We start from the raw sequence: 22901 nt of genomic DNA, 5'->3' as shown, positions 1-22901 counted from the left end.
TATCTGTAAATTATCAGGTATTCCAACTGCCAAAGTGTTAACACGCCTTTGTTTGCAAGGCTGACCATGAACCTGCTGTTCCCCCAGTGTCCCAGAGTTGAGACAGAGGAAGTTCTCTTATGCCAGTGGAAATACATTGGTGTGATTCTGTCAGGAGCACACATTGTCTGCTCTTTGCTTTTGTAGTTATAGAAATTTTGGAAATCTGTAGAGTCTTAGCTAAAAATAAGAAGGCACTCTTTCTGACATTAGTAACCCTAGAGTGAAGTCGTCCAAGGAAAAGAAAAAAAAATTTAAAAAAAAAATCCCATTGAGTGCAATATATGTTTTGTTTTGGCTGCCGTCCTGGAAGAAAGGATGGAGCCTGCAGAGCGAGTGGTCTTGTATCCACATGACACTGTATGAAAGGGGGACCAGAAGTCTCTGTAGGAAGACCTGGTTTGGGGTGGATTGGCAGAACTGGCCTGCGGGAGTGAGCACAGAGCTGGCAGAGCCGTGTCCCCGTCAGGTCACAGGGGCTCCCGAGGGGGTGCTGTGGGACAGGGGCAGGAGTGGGCCAGCCCCTGTAGCTGCTGTCTGGGGGCTCTTGTAACCTCATACTTACTTGGCACTTTCAGTGGTCATGTGAGGAGGGGGACACCGAATTAGGAGAGTGGGTTCTACAACCTTCCTTTTCTCTTATGGGTCCTTAGAATTTTTGGGTTGATGTTCAGAGCAGCATGAGATGAGTTGGCCAGCTGGAAATTAAGCACTTCCTTGGAGGTCATAGTAATGGCACCATCTAAATTTTGGGGATTTTTTTTTCAAGGCAGGAAGGCAAGGTGGCACTTTATTGTTGTGGGGACGAGAACTAGGTGAGGGAGATCCTTGTCCTCCAGAGAGGGTAGGAAGCTAATACTGGATATAATCTTACTCTTCCCAGCAGAAAGGAAGGGGCAGTCTCCAGCATATGAAGGTCAGTTGTTGTCATCCTTACAGAGCAAAAAAGTTAGTTACACCCAAAAATGCTTCCTGAACAGAGGCGCTGGCTCAAATACAGTGAACTAACAGCTTCATGTTAACTACTAAATTGGACGTGATCTTTGTGTCCCGGATCCCATGAGCCTGTTCTGTACATTGGCACACACAGTGAAATGCTGTTTTTTCTCTTCCCAGCTATAGCGACCCAAGCTAGTGTGGAGTTCCGCCGGAAAGGATCCCAAATGTCCACAGACACTATGGCTTCCAACCCCATGTTTGATGCGAGTGAATTCCCAGACAACTATGAAGCAGGAAGGGCAGAGGCGTGCGGGACACTGTGTAGGATATTTTGTAGCAAGAAGACTGGGGAGGAAATATTACCAGCTTACCTATCCCGGTACTAACCTACCTTCCAGTTGCTTTATTGGTGTGACTTCATGGTGCAGATTAATTCCCAGTAAACAGCATTCTGCTGCTGTCCAAATCCCGTGGTGCCAGTTCAAAACCACCAGGTTGACCTTCAGAGGCTGGAGGTGCTAACCCTGGCTAACCCCAGTGCTGGTTTCCTCTTGCATTCTCATGATGCTGATTTTCATTGGGTTTTCTTCAAGTTCCAGTTGAAGGGGAGTCTCTTAAAGTGTGCCTCCAGCTGGAAGGAACATTTTCTTTGGCACTTTCTTGCCTCTTGTATTTTTATTTTTGTTTAATCTGTCACTGAATATTGTTCAGATGGAAAAAGCGTGCAGACATGAGACTTTGTACACTTTATTAGACCACAGAGGGTCTTGTGTTGTCAAATACCACAACACTGGGTTTGGTTTTTTGTGGTTGCTTATTTATCACCCTTTGAATATTGAAATGTGGGAATTATTTGAAACAGTTGTGTTTGAACTGCCTCTGTGTTCAGTTTTGTTTCTAATAAAATAAGGCAGTCTTGCCTATCATAGTATACCTTCTTCCCAAATTCTTAGTAAGTAAAATAGCAAAGGCTAAGGCAGAGAGTCAATTTTAAATCATGATTCTCTCAAACTGTTCGTGTATATTTTTCCCAGATGGCATCAAAACTTCCCAGAATACTGAACAATTTTATATCTTGAATGTTGTAGTATTTTGCTTATAGATAGTTCATGTTTCTCTTGCCTGGTCAGTGGGACTCCTCTGGGTCTGAAAGCCTTCTGAAAAAACTAAGGAGGTATAAGTATTCTGTAGCCAGAAGCTGCAAAAGAAGCTGCCTTGGAATGGTGGGCAGAGAGTCCCTGCTCCTGCTTTTTCATTTGAACCGGTTATGTTGGTTATGTTTGGTCTCATTTTCCAGATTGCTGTCCTGGCATCCTGTCCCTTGTCCTGTCCACCACTTCCCCTGAGATTTCTCAGTATTTTTCTCATGTTAAAATCAAGGTTCCACTCCCACCCTTACATGGGGAGGGAGTAGCAGGGAACAGGTGATCCAGCACTGTTAGTAATCAGCTGGGTGTATTAGCACAGCTCCCAGGCTGGGTGTTGCAACAAGTTAGTGATTTCAGTAAAACTGTGCTGCCTGGCTTTTCACGTGAAATACCTGTGATCTGGGAAGGTCTTGTTAAGCTGGTCAGGTGTGTTTGCCCATGCCAAAGTAATGTGGGGGGATGCTCATATCAGTATTTCTTAACTCTGGTTCTGAAACTTACTATATTTTATGTAGACAAGATCAAATAGTGGCTGCACATTCTTGTTCATGTGGGATTCTGATGGTTTTTATATGCAAATAATTTAATTTTATCTTTCTTTGTCAGATTTTACATGCTTTTAATTCAGGGTTTGCAGATAGCAGATTTCGTTTGCCACCCCGTTCTTGCCAGTGTTATTCTAAACTCCCCTCCTCTGTTCTGCTGTGACCTGAAAGGAATCGATGTCGTGGTTCCCTACTTCATTTCGGCTCTTGAAACTATTTTACCTGACAGGTAAATTGCTGTTTCCATATAAACATCATCAGATGTTGGGAGGTGTTTGTCTTCTGTCGTTCCTGAGTAGGAATTCTGCCACGTGGGGCTCACAGTGCCTGTGTATTTGATGGTGATAATAGCAGCACTGTGTAAGCTCAAATTTTCAATTTTATTTGAGGCAGTTTTCTTTAAAGCAATAATAATAATACTTTCTTTAAATGTAATATGTGAGTTGGTAGCTGCATATTCATGGATGGAAAGCAGTACCTTTAAGAATAGGGAAAAGGAGTGATTTAGCTCAATTATGTTGAAAGCCTACTGATTTTAAACTTTCACAAGATATTCATTAGTGGCTGTTGCTACAGTGAATTCAATAAGTGAGTAATTGTACACAACATTAAATGGAAAAATTGATAATTTAAGCTGATGAAATTGGAGTAGGTTCTTAAACCAGAAGATATAACCTCACTTGTCAGAGCTTTATAGATTTCTGGATGTTTTGCTAAGTAAAGCACTTAGTAGTACTCTCTGAATGCCTTTTTCAATGCACGTGTTATGTCTTGGTACTGCATTTTGTTTTGAAGTTATGCATAAAATATTATTTATCTACTGGGCTTAAATCTGAGCCAATGCTTCTTTTGGATAGGTCTTAGAAAGAAACAACTACATTGCATACTGCAAATTACTTAAGACCATTGGGTGGCTGTATATTTAATTTTAACTTAATTAAATTTGGCTCCAGATTCCTGTGAAAAGTTGATTAACTGTGTGATGCTTTGATTTGCAGAGAACTCTCAAAGTTTAAAATCTATGTAAACCCCACAGAGCTAAGAAGAGCTTCCATTAACATCTTGCTGTCTCTGTTGCCTCTTCCTCATCATTTTGGAACAATAAAGTCTGAGGTAGTAAACTTATCACTTTATTTGCATTTCCGTTTTATTTTCCCTGTTGTTTTGGAGTGGGATTTGATGGTTTGTGGGTTGTATTGGGTGTTCTCTTTGGCACTGAAACACAGCGACCGAGGGAACAGTAAGACCATATTACAGGTTGTCAGTAGCAATGGGTGCTGTGGATGTTGACTTCTGAAACAATACCCCGCTGATGTGATCTTTAATTGATACTGAAATAAGTGTGTTTTTCCTTCAGGTTGTCCTGGAAGGGAAATTCAGCAATGATGACAGCTCAACGTATGATAAACCAGTAACATTCCTGTCCTTGAAGCTGAGGCTTGTGAATATACTTATAGGAGCTTTGCAAACAGAAACAGATCCCAACAACACTCAAATGATACTAGGTTATTTCAACTTTTTTATTTATTGACTGCGTTGTAGAAGTGTCTGTCTTAGTCTGTCCTGGGATAACATGGGTTATTAGTAATGTATTGCTTTGCAAGAAGAAGGTTTAAATTCCTGGCAGGTTGTCATATTGTAATCTCCCTCATACTATGAAAATGTCTTAAAAAGCCTCATGTTAATCTCTTTCTTTTTACAGATGTGGAGTAGTACTTGAAAAGTAGAGGGGAAAGTAAAACACATCCTAGCATAAAAAGTCAGTCATAACTAGGAATGGAAATAGGAAAAATTGTCATTTTAATTTTGGGAAGGATTTGCAACTAATGGATTACAAGGAAAACCTTAGTTTTTGGCATAGTTAAGCCTAGAAACAAATTGAAGTACCAGAGACTGATAGTCCAACTCTGGCAAAATACAGATGACATTTGTTTAGCAGTGTGTAAATCCTCAGGCAAAAGCCAAAGTTTTGAATAGAATCTGGAGATGCACTGTGCACAGTTTGGCAACAAACTGTTCTTTGAGGTAAAGAGTGGATTAACATTATGCTGAATACTCAGAAAGGAAGTAGAAGATAAAAACGTGGATAGTGCATAATCTATCAAACATTTTCAGACAAGTAAAAAGGTACTCGCCTATTATTCTCCCCCAGTTTTCTCTTTTAACATGATGTCCTTACGACTTCCCTATTGTCTGTATAAAAAGGCAACAGTGTGCCTTGTTCTGGGAGGCAGAGACTCTAGCTGGTTAACAGGGGAGGGCAAGGAAATGAGGTGAGCAATTAAGGGAAAGGAAAGAAACACAGTCTGCAAAGACTTTTGGAAGGTTACCTTACAGGAGTTGAAACAGTTTCTTTTCTAGCAGAAGACTAGAGTGGAGTAATTTGAAGGAATGGTTTGCAGCCAGTGCTGGTGAAGGAGTGAGGATACTCCTGGTTTGTGAGCCCCTCAGAGCATCGGTGCTCGGAGGGTTGCCCCACCTCCAGGCACCACAGGGCGATGCTCTGTTAGACCCAGCCATGCAGTCCTGTGCCCCTCACAACTAGTTGGTTTGCAGCCAGCTGGGTAGGTGCTCTGCCTTGAATGGGATTTTTGCTATTATTATTCCCGTGCTAGTCCATCACAGTTCATCTCCCCTGTATTCCTCTTCTGAAACTCCTGTTTCCATATATGAAGTTATTTCCTGCTGGCTTTAGCTGGAGGGGATTCATGAACCTCCATTTTAGCCAGAAATTCTCACATGTTCACCAGCTTCTCAACAAAAACACTGTTTCCAGCTATCACTAAATGTTTGACTGCAAGTGGTGCATTTCATAGAATCACAGAATGGTTTGGGCTGGAAAGGACCTTAAAGACCATCTTGTTCCACCCCCTGCCATGGGCAGGGACACCTTCCACTAGCCCAGGTTGCTCCAAGCCCCGTCCAACCTGGCCTTGGACACTTCCATGGATAGGGCAGCCACAACTTCTCTGGGCAACCTGTGTCAGGGCCTCCCCACTCTCACATCTAACTCTGCCCTCTGGCAGTGGGAAGCCATTGCCCCTTGTCCTGGCATTTCCCTTCGTAGAGCAAGTGGTATCTTCCTAAATGTTCATTGCTGGGTGAGACAGGGAAGAAAGGCAGAAAACTAAAGCTGGTGCTACCAGATGTGTCAGTGTCAGCCTGTTTCAGGTCCATGTCCTTACTCCTTCTATCCTCATCATCTGGAGGTGATGCTGCCAAACAGATACAGGCTGTTCACCCTATTTTACCTAAAACAGATCAGCAGTTTTAATTTAAATGTGTTACACTTATATCTTTCCCAAGGTTGAAGAGAAAACTCCCTCCTTGCTCGTTTAGATGCAGTGGGGTTGGTGACCCCTGCACTTAAGAGCTTCAGCTTTTTGAACACAGTATTTTGGTCAGTGTTGGAAAACATAGCATGGAAAGTGAGAGGCTGGGGAAGACTTCCAGGTAGAGGGAATTTCAGTGTATGCCATCTCAGATTATGAACTGGCCTTCTGATACATATCCTTAAATTTCACTGGAGTTTTTAAATGAGCACAATCTGATGGGAGACAAGGAACCATTCCAGCCCTTCTGTGAAGCCAGAATCCTTCCAAACTGAGGAATTTGACAGACCTATCACAGAATACTTGGGGTCCAAGGGACCTTTGAAGATCATCCAGTGCAACCCTCCCACCAAGGCAGGGTCACCTAGAGCAGGTTACACAGGAACACATCCAGGTGGGTTTTGAATGTCCCTAAAGAGGGAGACTCTGTGTTCTCCCTTGGCACCTGTTCCAGGGCTCTGCCACCCTCTATGGAAAGTTCTTCCTCATGTTGAGCTGGAACTTCCTGTGGTTTACTTTATAGCCGTTATTCCTTGTCCTGCCACTGAACAGAGTCTGGCACCATCCTCTTGACATATTTATTTTTATATCTTAAGATATATGTATGTATTGATGAGATCCCCTCTCAGTCTTTTCTAGACTGTGTTCAAAGCAGTTTTAAAATAGCTGAAAGCAGCTTCCATCTGCTTCAAATGGCTAAGCCTGAATCAAATCCTGTGTTTTAATAAGAGATTTTATAAAACAGGGTGGCTATCTTGTATGCTAGACCTTCTGTGCTTCTTTGTAAATTTTAGCAGTGAATGTTCTGCTGCAGTCTGTAGTTACCTTCTGATATCTGGTTCTGCAGGTGCAATGTTAAATATTGTTCAGGATTCAGCACTGTTAGAAGCCATTGGCTGTCAGATGGAAACGGTGAGTTTTTCTTTGTTTATTAAGTTACCTCTTCAGAAAGAATGCATTCCTCACTTTACCTGCTACTGAAAGCAGCTCAGGTAGCATCTTGAGGTTTGATCATCTTTTATATCTAAGAGCACCCACTGGCATAAGGAACTCTAATCAGAAAAGGCTCCTGTAAACTGCCTTTCCCTTTGCAGAACGGTGGTGAAAACAACCTGTTCAAAAGCCACAGTCGCACCAACAGCGGCATCAGCACCGCGAGCGGCGGCAGCACAGAGCCCACGACGCCCGACAGCGAGCGGCCAGCACAGGCCCTGCTGAGGGACTATGGTAAGGACAGCTCTTTGGGAAACCCTGTCACTGTATGCCAGGATGATGCTGCCTGGGTTTTTCTGTTCCAGTTCTGGCTAATCCATTAATGTGCCCGGGTGTGAACCCAGGTGGACAGTCCATCTGCATGTTGCCGATTTGTGCTCTCGTGCCCTTCCGGTGGTTGTTTTAATCCTACTAAAGGACTCTTAACATTTTCAAAATAAGAATGTAAAAGCTTATGGAAAACGTGTTTGCAAACTGCTTTATTTTAACTTATGTTTTCAAGACACTTAGTTTTTGTCAACAATAATGGGATAAATGTACACCAAGTGTGAATTAATCTCTTCATTCATTTTGGTGTCGTTCCAAATGCTCACCTGACCTCTGCAGCACCTTTTCTTAAACCACATTTCAAGGACTCTGGTTTTTGTAAAGCAAGTAAGCAGAATGCTTGTGATGTCTCATTTGTTATAACAAGAGAATTTAGTAATTAACTTCAGTTTGCTATGTCTTGTACTGTACATTTTTCTTTGTAGAAAAATCTATGTTGTTCTAACTCTGTGTGTGGTAAGCTGGCTGAATGTCAAGATCCTGCAATTTCGTTTGCACTTTTGTCTTCATCAGTTTAACTGATGTCAGCCAAGTAAAAGTGAGAACAAGTCACCTTTTTATTATACTGTAGCCTCTGTTGACAACTCTGTCCTCACCAACCAAAAATGTTTGGTGGTGGTTTTTTTTATCTAGTTTTCTAAACAGCAAGAGAAGGGAGATTAGCAGGAAAGGCTTCAGTATATTCTGGGAATTCATATAAACATGTTGGTGCTTTCCCTACAGGATTTGCTTGTTGGAAATTATCAAATTGCTAATTTTCAGCACACCATTTGAATTGTTTAGTGGGTGATTTCACTGACAAGTGCTTGTAAAAATATTCATTTGTGAGATTAACAAAAATCTTCTAAATATTTGACTTACTGAGTCTTCAAACCATGACATAACTTGAAATATATTTTGTAGCATATGCCTTTTATTGGATTTTTTAAATTTCCGGTGCACAGAAGGTAAGGTTGTGAGGAATTTATGAAAAGAATTTGTGTTTCCACTGGATGCTTCAAACAAGAGAAAATTGAAGACAAGATGGTCTATTGTAACTGTTTAGCCATAGCAGACTCTTGAATCTGCTGCTGGTGTAACACTGGACATAGCTCTGGAGTGGTTAATATGCTAATTTAAGTTTTGGGAAGGATGTACCTTAGCTGTCATAGTTCTCATGTCTCTTTATAACTAGTCATTGAGCAATTTTTTGTTTCTGACATTAATTTACATACTTTGGTTTTAACAAATACATGTAGTATTTATGTTTCTAATATTTTGAAGTGAGAACAACTGATACTTAAAACATTTTCTATTTTTAATTTTGAGCTAAAGGTTCAAGGGAGTGAAAGGTTACAAAAAATTGTCTTTCTCCAGCACTGATTCTTTCATTATCCACATCTCTTGAACCTAGTGCAGCTTTTGATTAACACTAGGTAAGGAAGGAATGGTTAACTTCTGACACAGATATCTAAAATTACATGTGCTCTATTAGTTCGTCAATACAATTACTGATGTTTAATATACATTACCAATGCCTAAATTTTTCTGAGACTACAAGACATGACAGCAATTTAAATACAATAGCAAAACCTGAAGCTGAGTGTTCTGCTGCTGAAGTGCAGCAGAGCATTGGGATTATCCAAAATGCCTTAAGGAAAAAATTAGATGGAGCTAGCTAGTCTGAATGGGTTTGTATAATGCCTGGAGTGTACAGGAGGGAGTTAGCCTATGCAAAAGTCACCAAATTTTGAGATTCTGGGTTGGGTATGATTTATTTTATGTCTGTATTGTGGCTGCTTTGCCTTGTGCCTGTGCTTTGCTTATTGTCACTAATCCCTCCCTGTGGTGTGGTTTTGGGGTTATATCCTAGCTCTTCATACAGATACAGCTGCTGGACTGCTGATACGCAGCATCCACCTGGTAACCCAAAGGCTCAACTCCCAGTGGAGGCAGGACATGAGTATCTCTCTGGCTGCCCTGGAGCTGCTCTCTGGACTGGCAAAGGTGAGAGGTGCAGTTTGGTGTGCTCTGGCCCCTTCTCACAGGGTAGTTTTAGTCCTGTTTGGGTGAAAGTCATGGCATCAAACAGATTTCTGTGTCTGAGTTTGTCAGCCAATGTTCTGTTTGGGCACCAGAAAAAGCAGCATTGTAGGTCATTTTCTCCCAGTTTAAATGCACTGTGGCTCAAAGGGCACGTGCCCTGGGGGTGCCTCTTGGCTGAAACTGCTGCTCAGGGTGGCCTGTTCAGACACACTGCTCTGCTGCATGATTCTGGCAGGTTTTGTTGAGCTGGCTGGCTGGCTCCTAACCCTTCTCATGGATTCCCACTTGTGTCTGGCTTTGGTTTTTGTTTTGCTTTTTTATTCTACGCAATCTGCCATATTAGGTTGCATAATTGAGGAAGAACTTGCCACTACATTGGCAGTGTCAGTGCAGGGGCCTGGGCCATCAGTTTTCAACCTTCCTGTAAGCCATTTGATGTAGCTTTGCTTGGATGGGGGTGTGGTATGTCCGTTCCCTCTGTAACCCCACTGGGAAAGGAGGTTTTGGTGATGTTAGTTGGCAGATGGCAAATATGCCAGGGAATTAAGCAACTTTACTGCCCTTTTTGTATTGTACCTGCTTTTCCCTTTCCTCCTCATTTTGGAAATAGTTTTTAGAGCTTGAAGAAAGATGTCATATTTCTAATATGGAGGTGCCACCTTCTTCAGAGCTTTTTCTGCACACAGTTGCTTAATTCAACACAAATAACAACTAAAGCTACTAGGTGGGGACAGGAGGAGAACTGTTGAGAAGCAAAATACCCTTTTCTGCCTGAGGGCTCTTGTCCCCAAGCTGGACTTCATGACCTTTGTTAAGCAAAAGTCTAGTGTACTTACAGCAGCCATGATAACCTGGCATGACAATTCAGCTTTTCCTGTCATATTTCCACAGGAACTCAACAGATCTCCTTGAAATATGTGTCTCAGGCAGTTTTTATAGTGTGAAGTCAGCACTGCGCTGTGTTGGACTGAGTGCTTATTTATTATTGCAGCAGCATGAGCTGAAGAATGTATTTGAAAGTGTTTGCGATGAATTAATGTATATTATGGGGTCTTAAAGAGTGTCATACAGAACCAGGGGTTTCTTGGTGGTTTAGCCAAGTTTTCTTTCTTTTTTTTTTTTCCTTCTCGCAATGGTATGGGAATGTGGAAATATATTATCTTTTCAAATGCCTCCCCAGTTAATATTAAATATTATATTTAATAATTCTGATGCAAATGAAATAATTCTTCCCTGGGATCTTTTTCCCCTTCATAACAAAGTGGGTAGAAAGAAATCACTCTTCGTGCAGAACTGCAGCAAGGAACCTGTTCTGTTTGTGCCTTTGGAGGTGACAAGTCCCAAAGCGCTTCTCAGGGAGGGGCTGCCTTGGCTTATATCTCTTCAGCACCAGGTTATCAGTGGGACTTGGGAAAGTCAAAAATGCTGCTTCCTGCAAGGTTCATGAACCTGCCTTTCATAAGCTCATCTTGAGGACACTGCCATAGATCTTGGGCTTCTGAAGGACACACTGCCTTAATCCCAGGGCTCTGAATTGTCACTCCCATTTGTGGAGTACGTCTGCCTGGCTCCAGTGCTGTCACCAGCAAGCCCATCCACCTTCCTGCCTGGATAAAAGTGCACCTGAACGAGTAAAGCTCTACAAGGCATAGTCAGATGCTTCAGAGTAGGAAAAATCCAGCTGTTCCTGTGCTGAGTCACAGTTCTTTAGCTGTATAATGCACACCCTCATGACTGTGCCTGGCTGTTTCCTGACCGTCTGGTCTGGAGCCTTCCTCCCTGCAGCCCTGAGCTGGGAGAGAAGCAGAGGGGTGTTGGCAGTGAGTTTTGGGGAATGGGTTATGGGTTTTTTGTCAGCCTGCTTCTCTGAGAGTGGCTTTCCTGTCCCTTTTTCTACTGGTGAAAGTTACTCTGCTGAGAGTATGTCTAGGGGAAAGTTATCTGAGCAGAATGAAGCCCTTTGGGAAGGGAGACTCCCACTCAAGAGAGACTTGAGTGGGTTCTTAGAGATACCGAATGGGTTGCCAGAGCTGAAGAAGTGGCATTTGCTGAAAGTAAATTTCCAATACTGCAAATTCAGCTTGCATTTGATTTCTTATCAAACCATGTTGGTACCACTCTTGCTCTTGAAAACCAAACCATGCAGTGTGGTGGCACCTCAGTGCAGCATTTCTTTCCACTTAAATAATTTTACCCACAATTTTAAGCTGTAATCATAAAAGACCTCAACTGCTTATTCCCGTTTCTTAAAACTGCATTTCCAAATGCACTTCTTTCTTCTCTGGAAGATTTCTGTGGAGGAATTCTCACGCTGTCCTCCTTGCTTGGCCAGGTGAAGGTGGTGGTGGACCCCTGTGATCGGAAGCGGGCGATCAGCTCCGTGTGCAGCTACATCGTGTACCAGTGCAGCCGCCCGGCCCCGCTGCACTCCCGGGACCTGCACTCCATGATCGTGGCAGCGTTCCAGTGCCTCTGCGTGTGGCTCACGGAGCACCCCGACATGCTGGATGAGAAGGTCAGAGTCTCTGCTGCACAGATTTTGAGCACTGCAGTTGTGATCCTTTCGTACCCAAGCTGTTGGTTTACTTTAAAATATATATTTTTTAAAAATATACTTAAAAATATATATTTTTTAAAAATATACTTAAAAATATATATTTTTTAAAAATGTACTAAAATATCTATATTTTTTAAAAATATACTTAAAAATATATATTTTTTAAAAATATACTTAAAAATATATATTTTTAAAAAATGTACTAAAATATATTTTTTTAAAAATATACTAAAAATAGTTATATTTTAAAAATATACTAAAAATAGATATATTTTAAAAATATACTAAAAATAGATATATTTTAAAAATATACTAAAAAGATATATGTTTTAAAAATATACTTTAAAAAAGATATATGTTTTAAAAATATACTTTAAAAAAGATATATGTTTTAAAAATATACTTTACTTTAAAATAGTGGGGGTTTTTTTAGGAATTTCAAAACTGGTTTTTTTGCAAAATACTTCTGAACTTCAACTCCCGCTCTTTATTCTCCAATAATGTTTTTGGCTTCAAAATTACCTTTATAGTTCTAAAAATATGTCAGTCTTTCTTCTTGCCTTGTGAAACTGGAAGAAGAGAGAAGAAACCTGGAAAAAAACAGAAAACAAAAAGAGAAATGTGGAATTGAATGGGGTACATATAGCTACCTGCTGCAGGCAGCCATGACTCTTCTCATTTCTCAACTCTTACATGACTAAAGCATCTTCTAGACTTAACAGAATTCCTCTGGTATTTTGATAATCAGAGTTTGTTTCACCAAGAAATCAGTTTTCTAGAAACTGAGCAAAGCATAGCTCAATCTAAGATGGAATTTGCTTGGGAAGCTGGAGAAGAGCATGATGATGAGAGCGTGATGTTTCTAATTGCCTTCTGCCCTGCTGCTTAAAAAAATAAAAATTTATGTGCATATTTTTATTGTTGGTCTCCTTTCAGAGCCAACTCAATGATCTTTCTGTATTTTTATAGATTATGGATTTTTATGTATAATGTAATATTTTGATGTAGTTTTAGATAGAACATTATTTCTTTTTTTTTCTCCTTGCAGTGATATGGGAATCATATTTTGTTTATATATTCTATAACATATAAAAATATATGTATTTTTAAAAAATGAGAACTGAAAACCCACAAGCAGGACTTTAAATAAAGATGCTTTATACATATGCTTGGGAGTACTGGCATGGCAGTAGGTGACTGGGACAGGATGGGTTTAATTCCCTGGATGTGGCACAGCATGGGTTTAATCAGTTGCCTTATTCCATTTCATTAGGATCTTTTTTTATTTCAGTTGGCAGTATCAGGAGATGGTGTTATATACTGTGTGTGTTATGAACTGGACAGAGTAGCTCATTCCTGAGTCACGATAGTCAGGCAGGGACCTTTCCCTGCATTTGCACATATTAGAAATGCAGCTTTCCAGGTGCCTCCCCTTATACTTGCTTTGAATTTCACCTGCTGGATTGCCAGCCAAAACTGTAAACTCTGCTGCAACTCTTCAGGGCCAGTCTTTGCAACTCAGTGCTGGTTAATTTTGCTCTGTCAGAAAACTCTTATTTTTCATCTTCGCCTCTAATTCTATATCAGTGATGAATATAAGGAAGGACAGAGGCCAAGACAGAGAACCCTGTCTGGTCTGCGGTGGTACAAACTGACCACTTGTATTCAATTTTAGTCACTTATTTATTCAGTAGCGTGCTTGCCTTGTTATTCTGTAGCTCAGGCCATGAGATCTGAACCTTTGTTGTAGCAATCCAAATATTTTCAGCAGATGATTTTTTTAAGTACGGCACTTGTAAGTCATACCTGTGGTTCTACTGAGTGCTGGCCTCTCCTGTGATAGATTTGTTGAAACTTTTACAGTGTACTTTTAGAATATTCTTATTCTTCTCTTGATGAATTAGATACCGTGATATATTTTACTAATGAAAGCTGTTGGCAATTGAAAGATTTAGAAAAGGATTTCTTGCAATTTGCCAGATGAGTTGATTCTTAATGTGCTTAGAACTTAAAAGTTCTGCAGAGAGTCCCAGAAATGCATTATTCTCTTTAAATATGTTTACATTTTTCAGTTGCATTCATAATAGTCCTCTTGGCAATTTGGTACATATGTAATGTAATATACTGTGTGTATTTATTCATCAAAACACTTTTTACCATTAGCGTGCAAACATAAGTATTTATCTATAGATGGAGAAAATACCGATTCTGTAGCAAATGTGATCTTTCTCTAAGTGTTGGAATAATCTTCTGCCTTTATTTCTGACCTCATATTACCAGCAGTGCTTTATTTTACTTAATGAAATATCACTGTTTCCCTGTGGTCTCAGAGTGCTTCTGCTTTAAGGTGGTTCCTCTTGTGTTCTAGGACTGTTTGAAAGAGGTACTGGAGATTGTGGAGCTGGGCATTTCAGGGAGTAAATCCAAAAACAGTGAACAGGAGGTCAAGTACAAAGGAGATAAGGAACCAAACCCCGCATCCATGAGAGTAAAGGATGCTGCTGAAGCTACACTAACGTGGTATGTAATTAATTTGCCAGAGTACCTTTAATGTTCAGTGTTGCCTCGAACTGAGGGTGTTTAATTAGGAGTTCCCAGCTGGTGATCTCTGATGTAACAAGAGCATTTGAGAGGTTAGGCAGAAGCTCCCTTGCTTTGCTCTTTGGGCAGGACACTGCCTTAAATCTGTCCCCCCTCCCACTCCAGGTATTAACAGAAAAGAGATCCCTGTGATCACTGTTTTCCCCTCCTGCCTGCTCTCTTCCTTGTACACCAAAACCTAGACCCTCCTGCAGAGGCCTCTCTGCAGACAGCAATTCCCTCTCTCTTCCACTTGACCTAGTGATCCTGTCTTTCCATTGCCTCTTCTTCTCAACCTGACAACACACACTGTCCCCTCCCTGACTGGGAGCTGAGAGACACTGTGTGTGATAGCAGGGAATGGCACATGCAGCAGATGTAGCTGGAGCAGGATGGGATGGCTTCCTGCCCACAGCATTGGGCTTGCTTAATATATTTGAGAGGTTCTGCTGGAAATGCAGTAACAGATAATGTGTGGGCTGGGGAGGGGAAGCACAGAGAGGAAAATTGGGATTTGCTCCAGAGAAGTTGGAAAGCACTGTTATGGGCTGAACAGCATGATGGTAGACAGGACAGATTGAGGACGGGGAGGATAAATATGTTTTGCAAAAGGTGATAGCTGCTTTCCATTTTGCTTTGGTTTGCAATCCAACTGTTATAAATGTTGCTGTTAGTAAAAACAACTGTGTAGTTTCAAAGGAAAGGCTGCTGCTCTTTGGAACTTGTAGACAAACCTTTACTGTTGCCTAAAAGCGTTTCTTTTCATTTAGGGAGAGGAAACTATCTATTTTCAGAGTAAAGTGGAAAAGCATGTGGGGAGGATTTTAATAAACTTACTTTTCGTCTTGGTGCTGGTGTTAAGAATAAAGTCCTGACTTAGATCATATGATCTTCAGTGTGACACTGGACAACTCTCATTAGTGGTTCCTGCCATAGAAATTTTGAGTTTAGGTACTGTTAGGTAGATCCTGTACAACTTCAGATGATTTAAACTGATGGTTCTAGAAGCCTCCCAAGGCTGTGCCTCCAAGGAGGTAGGCACACCTGGAGGCTTTCTTCCAGGGAAGGTTGCCATCTGTGGTTGTCATGCTTGTGTGATCCTGGATGTTTTAGGGTCTTAATCCCTTAAAGAGTTTTATGTTACTGTTATCTGTACTTGAAGAAAGCAAAGGCAATCATAACTAATGCACTACCATATCTGATATGAGAGGGCTAAAGTATGGATGATTGGAGAAATAATCTTTTAAGAATGAACATAAACAAAACTGTGGAAGGGTACAGATTTTCATGCATTAAATCAAGTCTTAATATATTTATAACCCAAGTTATAAAGAAACTCGTTCTGTAGGCAGAGTATCCTTCTCTGTAGGTTTTCATGTATGTTTTCTGAAGTTACTGATTACTTTAAAACAGGCTGATGGGTGAGGGCAGGTGTGCCCTGGTAGAGTAGCTGCTAGATTAAGATACAGATGAAGAATATGAGTGCAGGTTTTTTCTTGGGGGAACAGTTCATTGTCTTAATCTGTCATAACCCTCAACTTGTTTCCCACTTGCAGCATTATGCAGTTACTTGGAGCCTTTCCTTCTCCCAGTGGTCCTGCTTCTCCGTGCAGCTTGGTGAATGAAGCCACGTTGATTAAATATTCCCGTCTCCCTACCATAAACAAGCACAGCTTCCGTTACTTCGTTTTGGATAACAGTGTCATCCTGGCCATGTTGGAGCAGCCTCTAGGGAATGAACAGAGTAAGTTCAGACTCCCCATTTCCTTCTTCCTCTGGTTGAAACTCTTGTATAGAGCTGCAAAACAAAGGTACTTCTTCAAGTGTCCCTCCCATGTTTCAGGGACTTACGTGTTGTGGGTGTGCACACTGAGCAGAGGTGCTCTGGCATAAAGTGGTGGGAGTAACTGTAATGCCACTAATAGTCAAACATGCATAAGCCCACCCAAATGGTTCATGCAGTTGTCAAGGTGTTTCACCCAGTTAGATTGGATACTTGCTGCTGAATACCACTGAAATTATGGGTGATGGACAAAGGCAAGAGCATTATAGTTTGAAACATTCTTATTCATAAAACAATGAAAATGTAAAGAGTATAGGAGATTTGATGGGTGTAAGTGCTCAGCACATGGTGATGTGTCTCCTTTATGCTGTTGCTTGCTTTAGACCTCCTATTACTGCATATTTCTGTGGGTGCTTTCAACTCAGATGGTTTTTAAGTGCTTAGAAGCTGTTATAACTTCCCCATGTCCATCCTGTTCTGTCAATGACACCTCCTGTAAAGGAGATTTGTCACAGAGTGTTGGCTTTCACAGCTGAATCTTAGCTTTGTTTCAGCCTCATAGACTTTGACCACCGAGAATTTATATTACAAAAGTCTGGTATTAAATTAAATGACACTTTGAACTGAATAACTGATCCCTCTGCAAGTCTTCATGTGTCATGGCATTACCTAACAGAACAGATAAAAATTCTCTTACATGCCACCTCAGTTCAACCTATGTTAGATCTGCTATATTTTCCTCATCTATGGACACGATGGGGCCTGGATACTAGTCTTGAGAGCAGAGATCTCACAGAACTGCATGAACTGGCTCAGAGAAGTTATTTTGAATTGTGGTCCAGAGTGCTCTGACCTCATTGAAAATCATTAAACAGATCTTGCAGGAGGCTCTGATGCTGGGAGCTATTGCCACACATCCACCCCCAGTCTGTGTTGGAGCAAGTGTTGCTCCTGGCTGGAATGGATTAGAGCATGCTAGAATGGCTAAGCAATTCTCATCCTCACTCTGCCTCTGCTAAGTGCATTACTCAGGAATCCTGTAAAGCTATCAGAATCACAAATTAGATTACCTTTTCTTGCTGTGCATAACTTGCTAACAAATCCCCTTTGAATTACAAGATTAATTGCAATAATGAATGAGTATGTCAGGTCACTTCTGAGGCAGATCACTGAAGTGAATGATTGTGGGGAGTTGGTTTTGGTGGTCTCTGTGTGTGTTTGTGTAGCTATGCTGCACTCTGTACTTCCCCTGAAATACTGGGGAAGGAACAAAAATCTGCTAGTTACCTGATGGTGCCAGTGTGTGGTTTATGTGCACAAAAGATAAATGCAAATACCTTTACAAAGAAAAGCTGTAGAACTATGATGATCCCTCATCTAAGGTGTCTATTATCAGTGGCCTTTTAGATCTCAAAGGAGGACTGAAGTCCCTGCAATATTAAAATCATCATTGTGCCAGTAGAAAGGCACCTCAGGACTCTGCAGTCTGACCTCCTGCTCTAACTAAAGGCCAGCATTGAATTTGGACCAGGGCGATGCAACCTGATGTTGTCCAAGTAGGTCTTGCAAACCTGTGAGGACAACTTCTCTATGTCCCTATTTCTTGTGAAAACTTTTCAATGGTGTGGAGTCAGAATCTTCCCCAGTCTTTGACCGTTGTCTCTTGTCCTTCCCCTGTTCTTACTGCTGCTGTTTGTGAGGGACCTTTGCAGAAGGTCATGGAAGCATCCTGGAATCTGTGTCCGTATGGTTGTTGTCTCACCTGAATAGGCAGTGACTGGACAATCTTCTTCAGTTTCCTGGAGATAATTTGGAGAGAAACTGTGATATGGGTGAATTTGGGTGAAAGTTACTTTTAATTGTGAAACTGAGCTGGCAACTCCTGAACAGACCACAAAGTGGAATAGCAGTTGCTGCAGAGAGGGGGTTTGCTTGCTTCTCACTGGGAATTGTCTTCAGGGTCAGGGAGGAGTTAACCTTGAAAACAAAACCTCTGCCATCATGCCTGCATTTCTCTCTTGTTAAATGATTACACAGTGAACTGTTTACAACATATGATGTATTATTCTCTTAACCCATGTGCTTTGCAGATGACTCTTTCCCCTCTGTCACGGTTTTGATCCGTGGGACATCTGGAAGATTTGCATGGGCCCAGCAACTCTGTCTTTTACCAAGAGGAGCTAAAGCAAATCAAAAGGTCTCTATCAAAGCCCGTAAAGAAATCTTTAACTTAGAGATGTTCAGCAGAAATTCCACTAATGTGAGACAGCCCCCCAGAGCTGGTGATTATACATTAAGGCTGAGCTACGGGGCCTTTAGCTGTAGGTAATGTGCCACATCTCTGGTGACTCTTTACCACTCGTGATTAGTATTAACTGCAGGCTGTGAAAGTGCTGTTGCCTTCTAGACTTGCTTAGGGGGAGGGGGCATTCTCTTTTTTTTTTTTTTTTTCTGAAAGCATCTTCTGAAGTGGTGGGTAAGGCACAGTGTATTTAGTGTGTAGGCATGAGTGTTGGTGCTGGTTTTCAGGTGTCAGGCAAAGCCCTTGCAGCACAGGGAGCGAAGTCTGGAGGCATGGAATGTGGTGCTGCAGAGAGAACAGCTCTTTAAGCTACAGAGCCTGCTGATGCAAAGATGGCTGTAAACCTGCTGTGAAAAAAATTATTCAGATGAACTCTGGAACAGGTCCGGAGAGGAACAGTGGAGGAGAAATACCCCAGTCTCATTTTACACTAAAGTTCCTTACTGCAGTTGTCTAGTGGAGCATGTACTCCTGTTATGAAAATTTCTGTCTATGAATTTCTCCAAATCTTTAAATTCTTCACATGACCCTTGGTAAAATAAAGGCAATAAAAATGTAGCTGAAAAGCGTGTTTGTCAGTCTCAGCTGGAATGTCCACATGAAGCAACCTTTGGGAAGACCCTCTGGGATGTGTTTGGAGCTGTGCTGTCACTGGAACTGAGCCCTGTGGCTAAATAAGTGTCAGTCCAAGTGTGCTACCTCTTACACCAAAGGACAGGCCATGACTTCACTGCTGAGCTCCTCACTTTTCCAACTTGAAGGCATTCTATAACTTTAATATTAATAGTTTTGCCCTTTTGAAATGTAATTGGTAGTAAATAAATGTATGAAACAGCACTCAAGATGCAATGAAGGGTCTTGCTTGCTTGGACCTTATGCACCTGTAAACCTGTAAACCTGCACCTAGATCTTTTGTTACTCTCCTTGGTAACTTGAAGTTTGGAACTACGTACTGGCAGTATAGAACATAATGTAGTAGCCATGTCAGAATTACACCGTGATCCATGATGTAAGCCCTTCAGATATTCTGGCAGTGCATTTCCCTCCTGACCCACAGCATTGCTGCTCTCCTCGAGGCCTTGGCTTTTTGTGATCATCAGTCAGGAGGGTTGAAATGGAGCTTCTCAAACACTTGCCAGCTTTCACTCAGTACACTTAGAATGGGCTGAAAATAAGATGTTGCCATGTAAGCTTGCCATTTTTATTGGGATTTGCAACTGCTTAGAGGTTAGACAGTAAGCAGGGTTCATAGGTTCCAAAATGGGCAGAATTGTGTCTCTTTTTAAAATTCAGTCACATTTTAATACAGGTCTATTAGCTTAAAGTACTTAATTTTTTTTTTTTTTAATGATCGGTTCACTAATGGATTAGTGTAGTTCTGGTGGGGAAGGGAGAGGGAATGTTTTTCATCTGCTATAATAAAGTATTGTCTAGTGATACAATACCTAGAATGTAAAAACAATCTTTTTTCGTCAGACATTTGTACCAGAACCTCGACCAGCTCCTAAAAATGATGTTGGATTGAAATACAGTGTGAAACACCGCCCTTTTCCTGAAGAAGTGGACAAGATTCCATTTGTGAAAGCTGACTTGAGTATTCCTGATTTACATGAGATTGTGAATGAGGAAGTAAGTAACTGTCTCTGACTTGATTTTCTTCTTGGGGTTTTTGACTGTTCATGAGTCATGGACTAATGTCTTGCTGTAAGTAGTTTTACTCTTTAGCTTGTCTAATTTCATATTAATGGAATAATAACCTCTGCAAATTAATGAAATCTGTGCACTTCTCCAGGAAAATGACAATGCTTTGGATGTGGTTTTTGGGAGGCACTGCTCAACATGTTTTAATGCTGATCCTAATACCTTGGTATTGTGGGAAGCAATGACTTGCGTTTTGTTGCTTCTTCTAGAGAAATGGAAAGGGGGAGCTTTTTTGGGACCTCTTAGCGGGGAAAAAGGGAGTGCATGTCTCAAATATTTTAAAGTTTCACAGAGTCTAATGTGTTTGAGTTTCTGTTCACCAGAACAGAGGCCATAGCCCATCGTGGATATTTACAACAGCTCTCTTGTGCAAACATGATGTTCAGATGTTCACTTTGTAATGTTGCAAGGTCTTGCTGATAGTGTTTTAGTAACCGTCCTGGCGGTGCATTGCAGTTGCTGCTGTACCTGTGACTTAGAGCTTTCCTAAGGGCTGGAACTGTTTTCTCTGTTGCTCTTGGTGGTTTTGGTGAAATCAACAGTTCACACAATGTTTTCTAGCTCGAAGAGCGACATGAAAAGCTGAGGAATGGCATGGCCCAGCAGATTGTCTTTGAGACTTCCATAGATCAGAAAAGCGAGGAGGAGTGGCGGAAGAAGAGCTTTCCTGATCCCATCACGGAGTGCAAGCCCCCGCCGCCGGCACAGGAGTTCCAGACCGCGCGCCTCTTCCTCTCTCACTTTGGGTTCCTCTCACTAGAGGCATTGAAGGTGATCTTTGTGTGCAGTGGGTGCATAAGCCATCACATTCACACTTGAAATCATTCCCACAGCTTGAGTTAGGTTTTGGAGTGATTTTTGAAGATTTTCTGAACGTGACTGCCGTGGAAGTTCTGCTGCAGAGGTGGTTGTGCTGAAGTGGTTTAGTCCTACATAAACACTTGGGGGTACATAATGGATGTAGAGGTTGCTTTTTAAAGCTGAAATAAGAATTTATAGAGATGATCCATATTCTTAGTTTGAAATTCTTTTAGTTTGAAATTCTATTTTAGTTTGAAATTTGCTTTTCCTTCCAGAAAGCTGTCAACAAAAGTAGATGATTGAGCATTTGCAAAAATGATGTCTGAAATTGCTCAATATTTTCCATATTATTGGTATTTAGGTTAATATGAAATTGCACATGTGACTATGTGCATAGCTGTGATGTTTTGAAAGCATCTGCTGCTTTTGTTGTGTGCTCTTCCCGAGCAGAATCTGATGGCTGTTTCACTGGCAAAGTACCGTTTTTATTTAATGAGAGTAGAATGCAACAAATTGTCAACCTGTCATGCTTGCTGTTACTCATTTACAGTAACAGGATTATATTGCATCAGAAATTTGTGTGTTATTTTGCTCTTAGAAAAGGGAAATGGTCTTTTTATATTTTAATGGATTGCTATTCCAGCCGCAAAGACCTTTCAGTTAAGAAAGATTTTTTTTTTTTAAGCTGATGAACTCTTGTCTATTGGACAGGAACCTGCTAACAGTCGTCTACCTCCTCACCTGATTGCACTTGACTCTGCTCTTCCTGGGTTTTTTGATGACCTTGGCTACTTGGATTTACTACCTTGTCGTCCTTTTGATACTGTTTTCATTTTCTACATGAAGGCAGGCCAGAAAACGAGCCAGGAGGTAAGTGAAAGCATGCCAGCTAGTCTATATTGTCTTGTTTCTAGTAATTTTCAAGTGAGTAAAACATCACTGCTGGTGATTAGAGTGGAGTGCCAGAACCAGTGTGAGCTACAAGTCACTGCATACTCTCTTCATCTGTAGGTTGAAGTACGTTGCTCACATTTAGGATTATTGTAACACTTATATATATATATTTTTTAAAAATATTAAATGAAAATATTAATAGTATTTTTATTATCTGTTCTGTCCTTATTGTCCTTATTTGTAGAGTTCAAAGATTCAGATCAGAAAAGCATTTCAGCTTTGTTGGCTCAGCTTGCAGGAAAGGTTGCAGTTTGTTCCAGCAATGTGCAATGTCAAGGTAGTTGGTTTCATTCTAATGTTAAACACATGTTAAAGGAAAGAAAAACTTTCTGCAAGTAGGGAAGTATTATTGCTTTGTAAGTCCTTATATTATACTATTTAGATTCAAAGGAAATTAGGTTAATCAGGTTAATTTGTGCAAATCTTAACTGTGATTTCTTTGTGACCTATAAACTTCCTAAGAGGGTTTATGGGCTCATTAGGGAAGTGTTTCTCTAGTACCTTCTCATTCCATTCATAATTCTCCTAGTAAAGAGTAGAAGCATGATGTCAACTCCTTGTGTCACTGTGGATGCACAGTGGACAGAACACTGAAGCACCTTCTGCTTCTGTGTGGGACACAATTCATTTCCTGAAACCAGGATCATGCTGTTTGTGATTGTTCAAACTGAAGTTCAGAGTAGCCACTGAACTATAGTTCAGTGTTTTCACTGAAAACTAAGTGTTTTCATCTGCTAAGTCAGCTGTGAAGCAAGATACACTAGGTTTGCCTTTGAGCTGAGATATGCTCTTGCTGAGCTGGCAGAATGTTTGTTTATATGCTCTTGTGGAGCTCTTATGTCTTCTAAACCACACTTATCCTGTCTTGTTCTGAT

The 22901-nt window shown here is 41.0% G+C and overlaps 1 protein-coding gene across 4 annotated transcripts in view; it reads left to right on the top strand.

Moving 5' to 3' along the window:
* RALGAPB (Ral GTPase activating protein non-catalytic subunit beta) overlaps positions 1-22901 on the top strand; it is a 63856-nt gene that overhangs the window by 26562 nt on the left and 14393 nt on the right. For 2 of the 4 annotated variants that reach the window (XM_051803292.1, XM_051803290.1), the window contains 14 exons: positions 1156-1357; positions 2733-2900; positions 3670-3784; positions 4029-4176; positions 6851-6915; positions 7098-7230; positions 9188-9309; positions 11681-11863; positions 14274-14425; positions 16042-16229; positions 18359-18465; positions 20047-20199; positions 20833-21042; positions 21784-21942. In XM_051803292.1, the coding sequence (XP_051659252.1) occupies positions 1156-1357; positions 2733-2900; positions 3670-3784; positions 4029-4176; positions 6851-6915; positions 7098-7230; positions 9188-9309; positions 11681-11863; positions 14274-14425; positions 16042-16229; positions 18359-18465; positions 20047-20199; positions 20833-21042; positions 21784-21942 (2105 nt within the window). Of the gene's footprint in view, positions 1-1155; positions 1358-2732; positions 2901-3669; positions 3785-4028; positions 4177-6850; positions 6916-7097; positions 7231-9175; positions 9310-11680; positions 11864-14273; positions 14426-16041; positions 16230-18358; positions 18466-20046; positions 20200-20832; positions 21043-21783; positions 21943-22901 lie in introns of all 4 variants that reach the window. The other 2 variants (XM_051803291.1, XM_051803288.1) reach the window with 1 other exon arrangement.

The sequence above is a fragment of the Manacus candei genome, unplaced genomic scaffold, assembly GCF_025592945.1.
Source record: "Manacus candei isolate 608988 ecotype Guabito, Panama unplaced genomic scaffold, ASM2559294v1 h1tg000057l, whole genome shotgun sequence".
Taxonomy (NCBI): domain Eukaryota; kingdom Metazoa; phylum Chordata; class Aves; order Passeriformes; family Pipridae; genus Manacus; species Manacus candei.
Note: the sequence above shows the minus strand (reverse complement) of the source record. Positions and strands in the feature narration are given on the sequence as shown.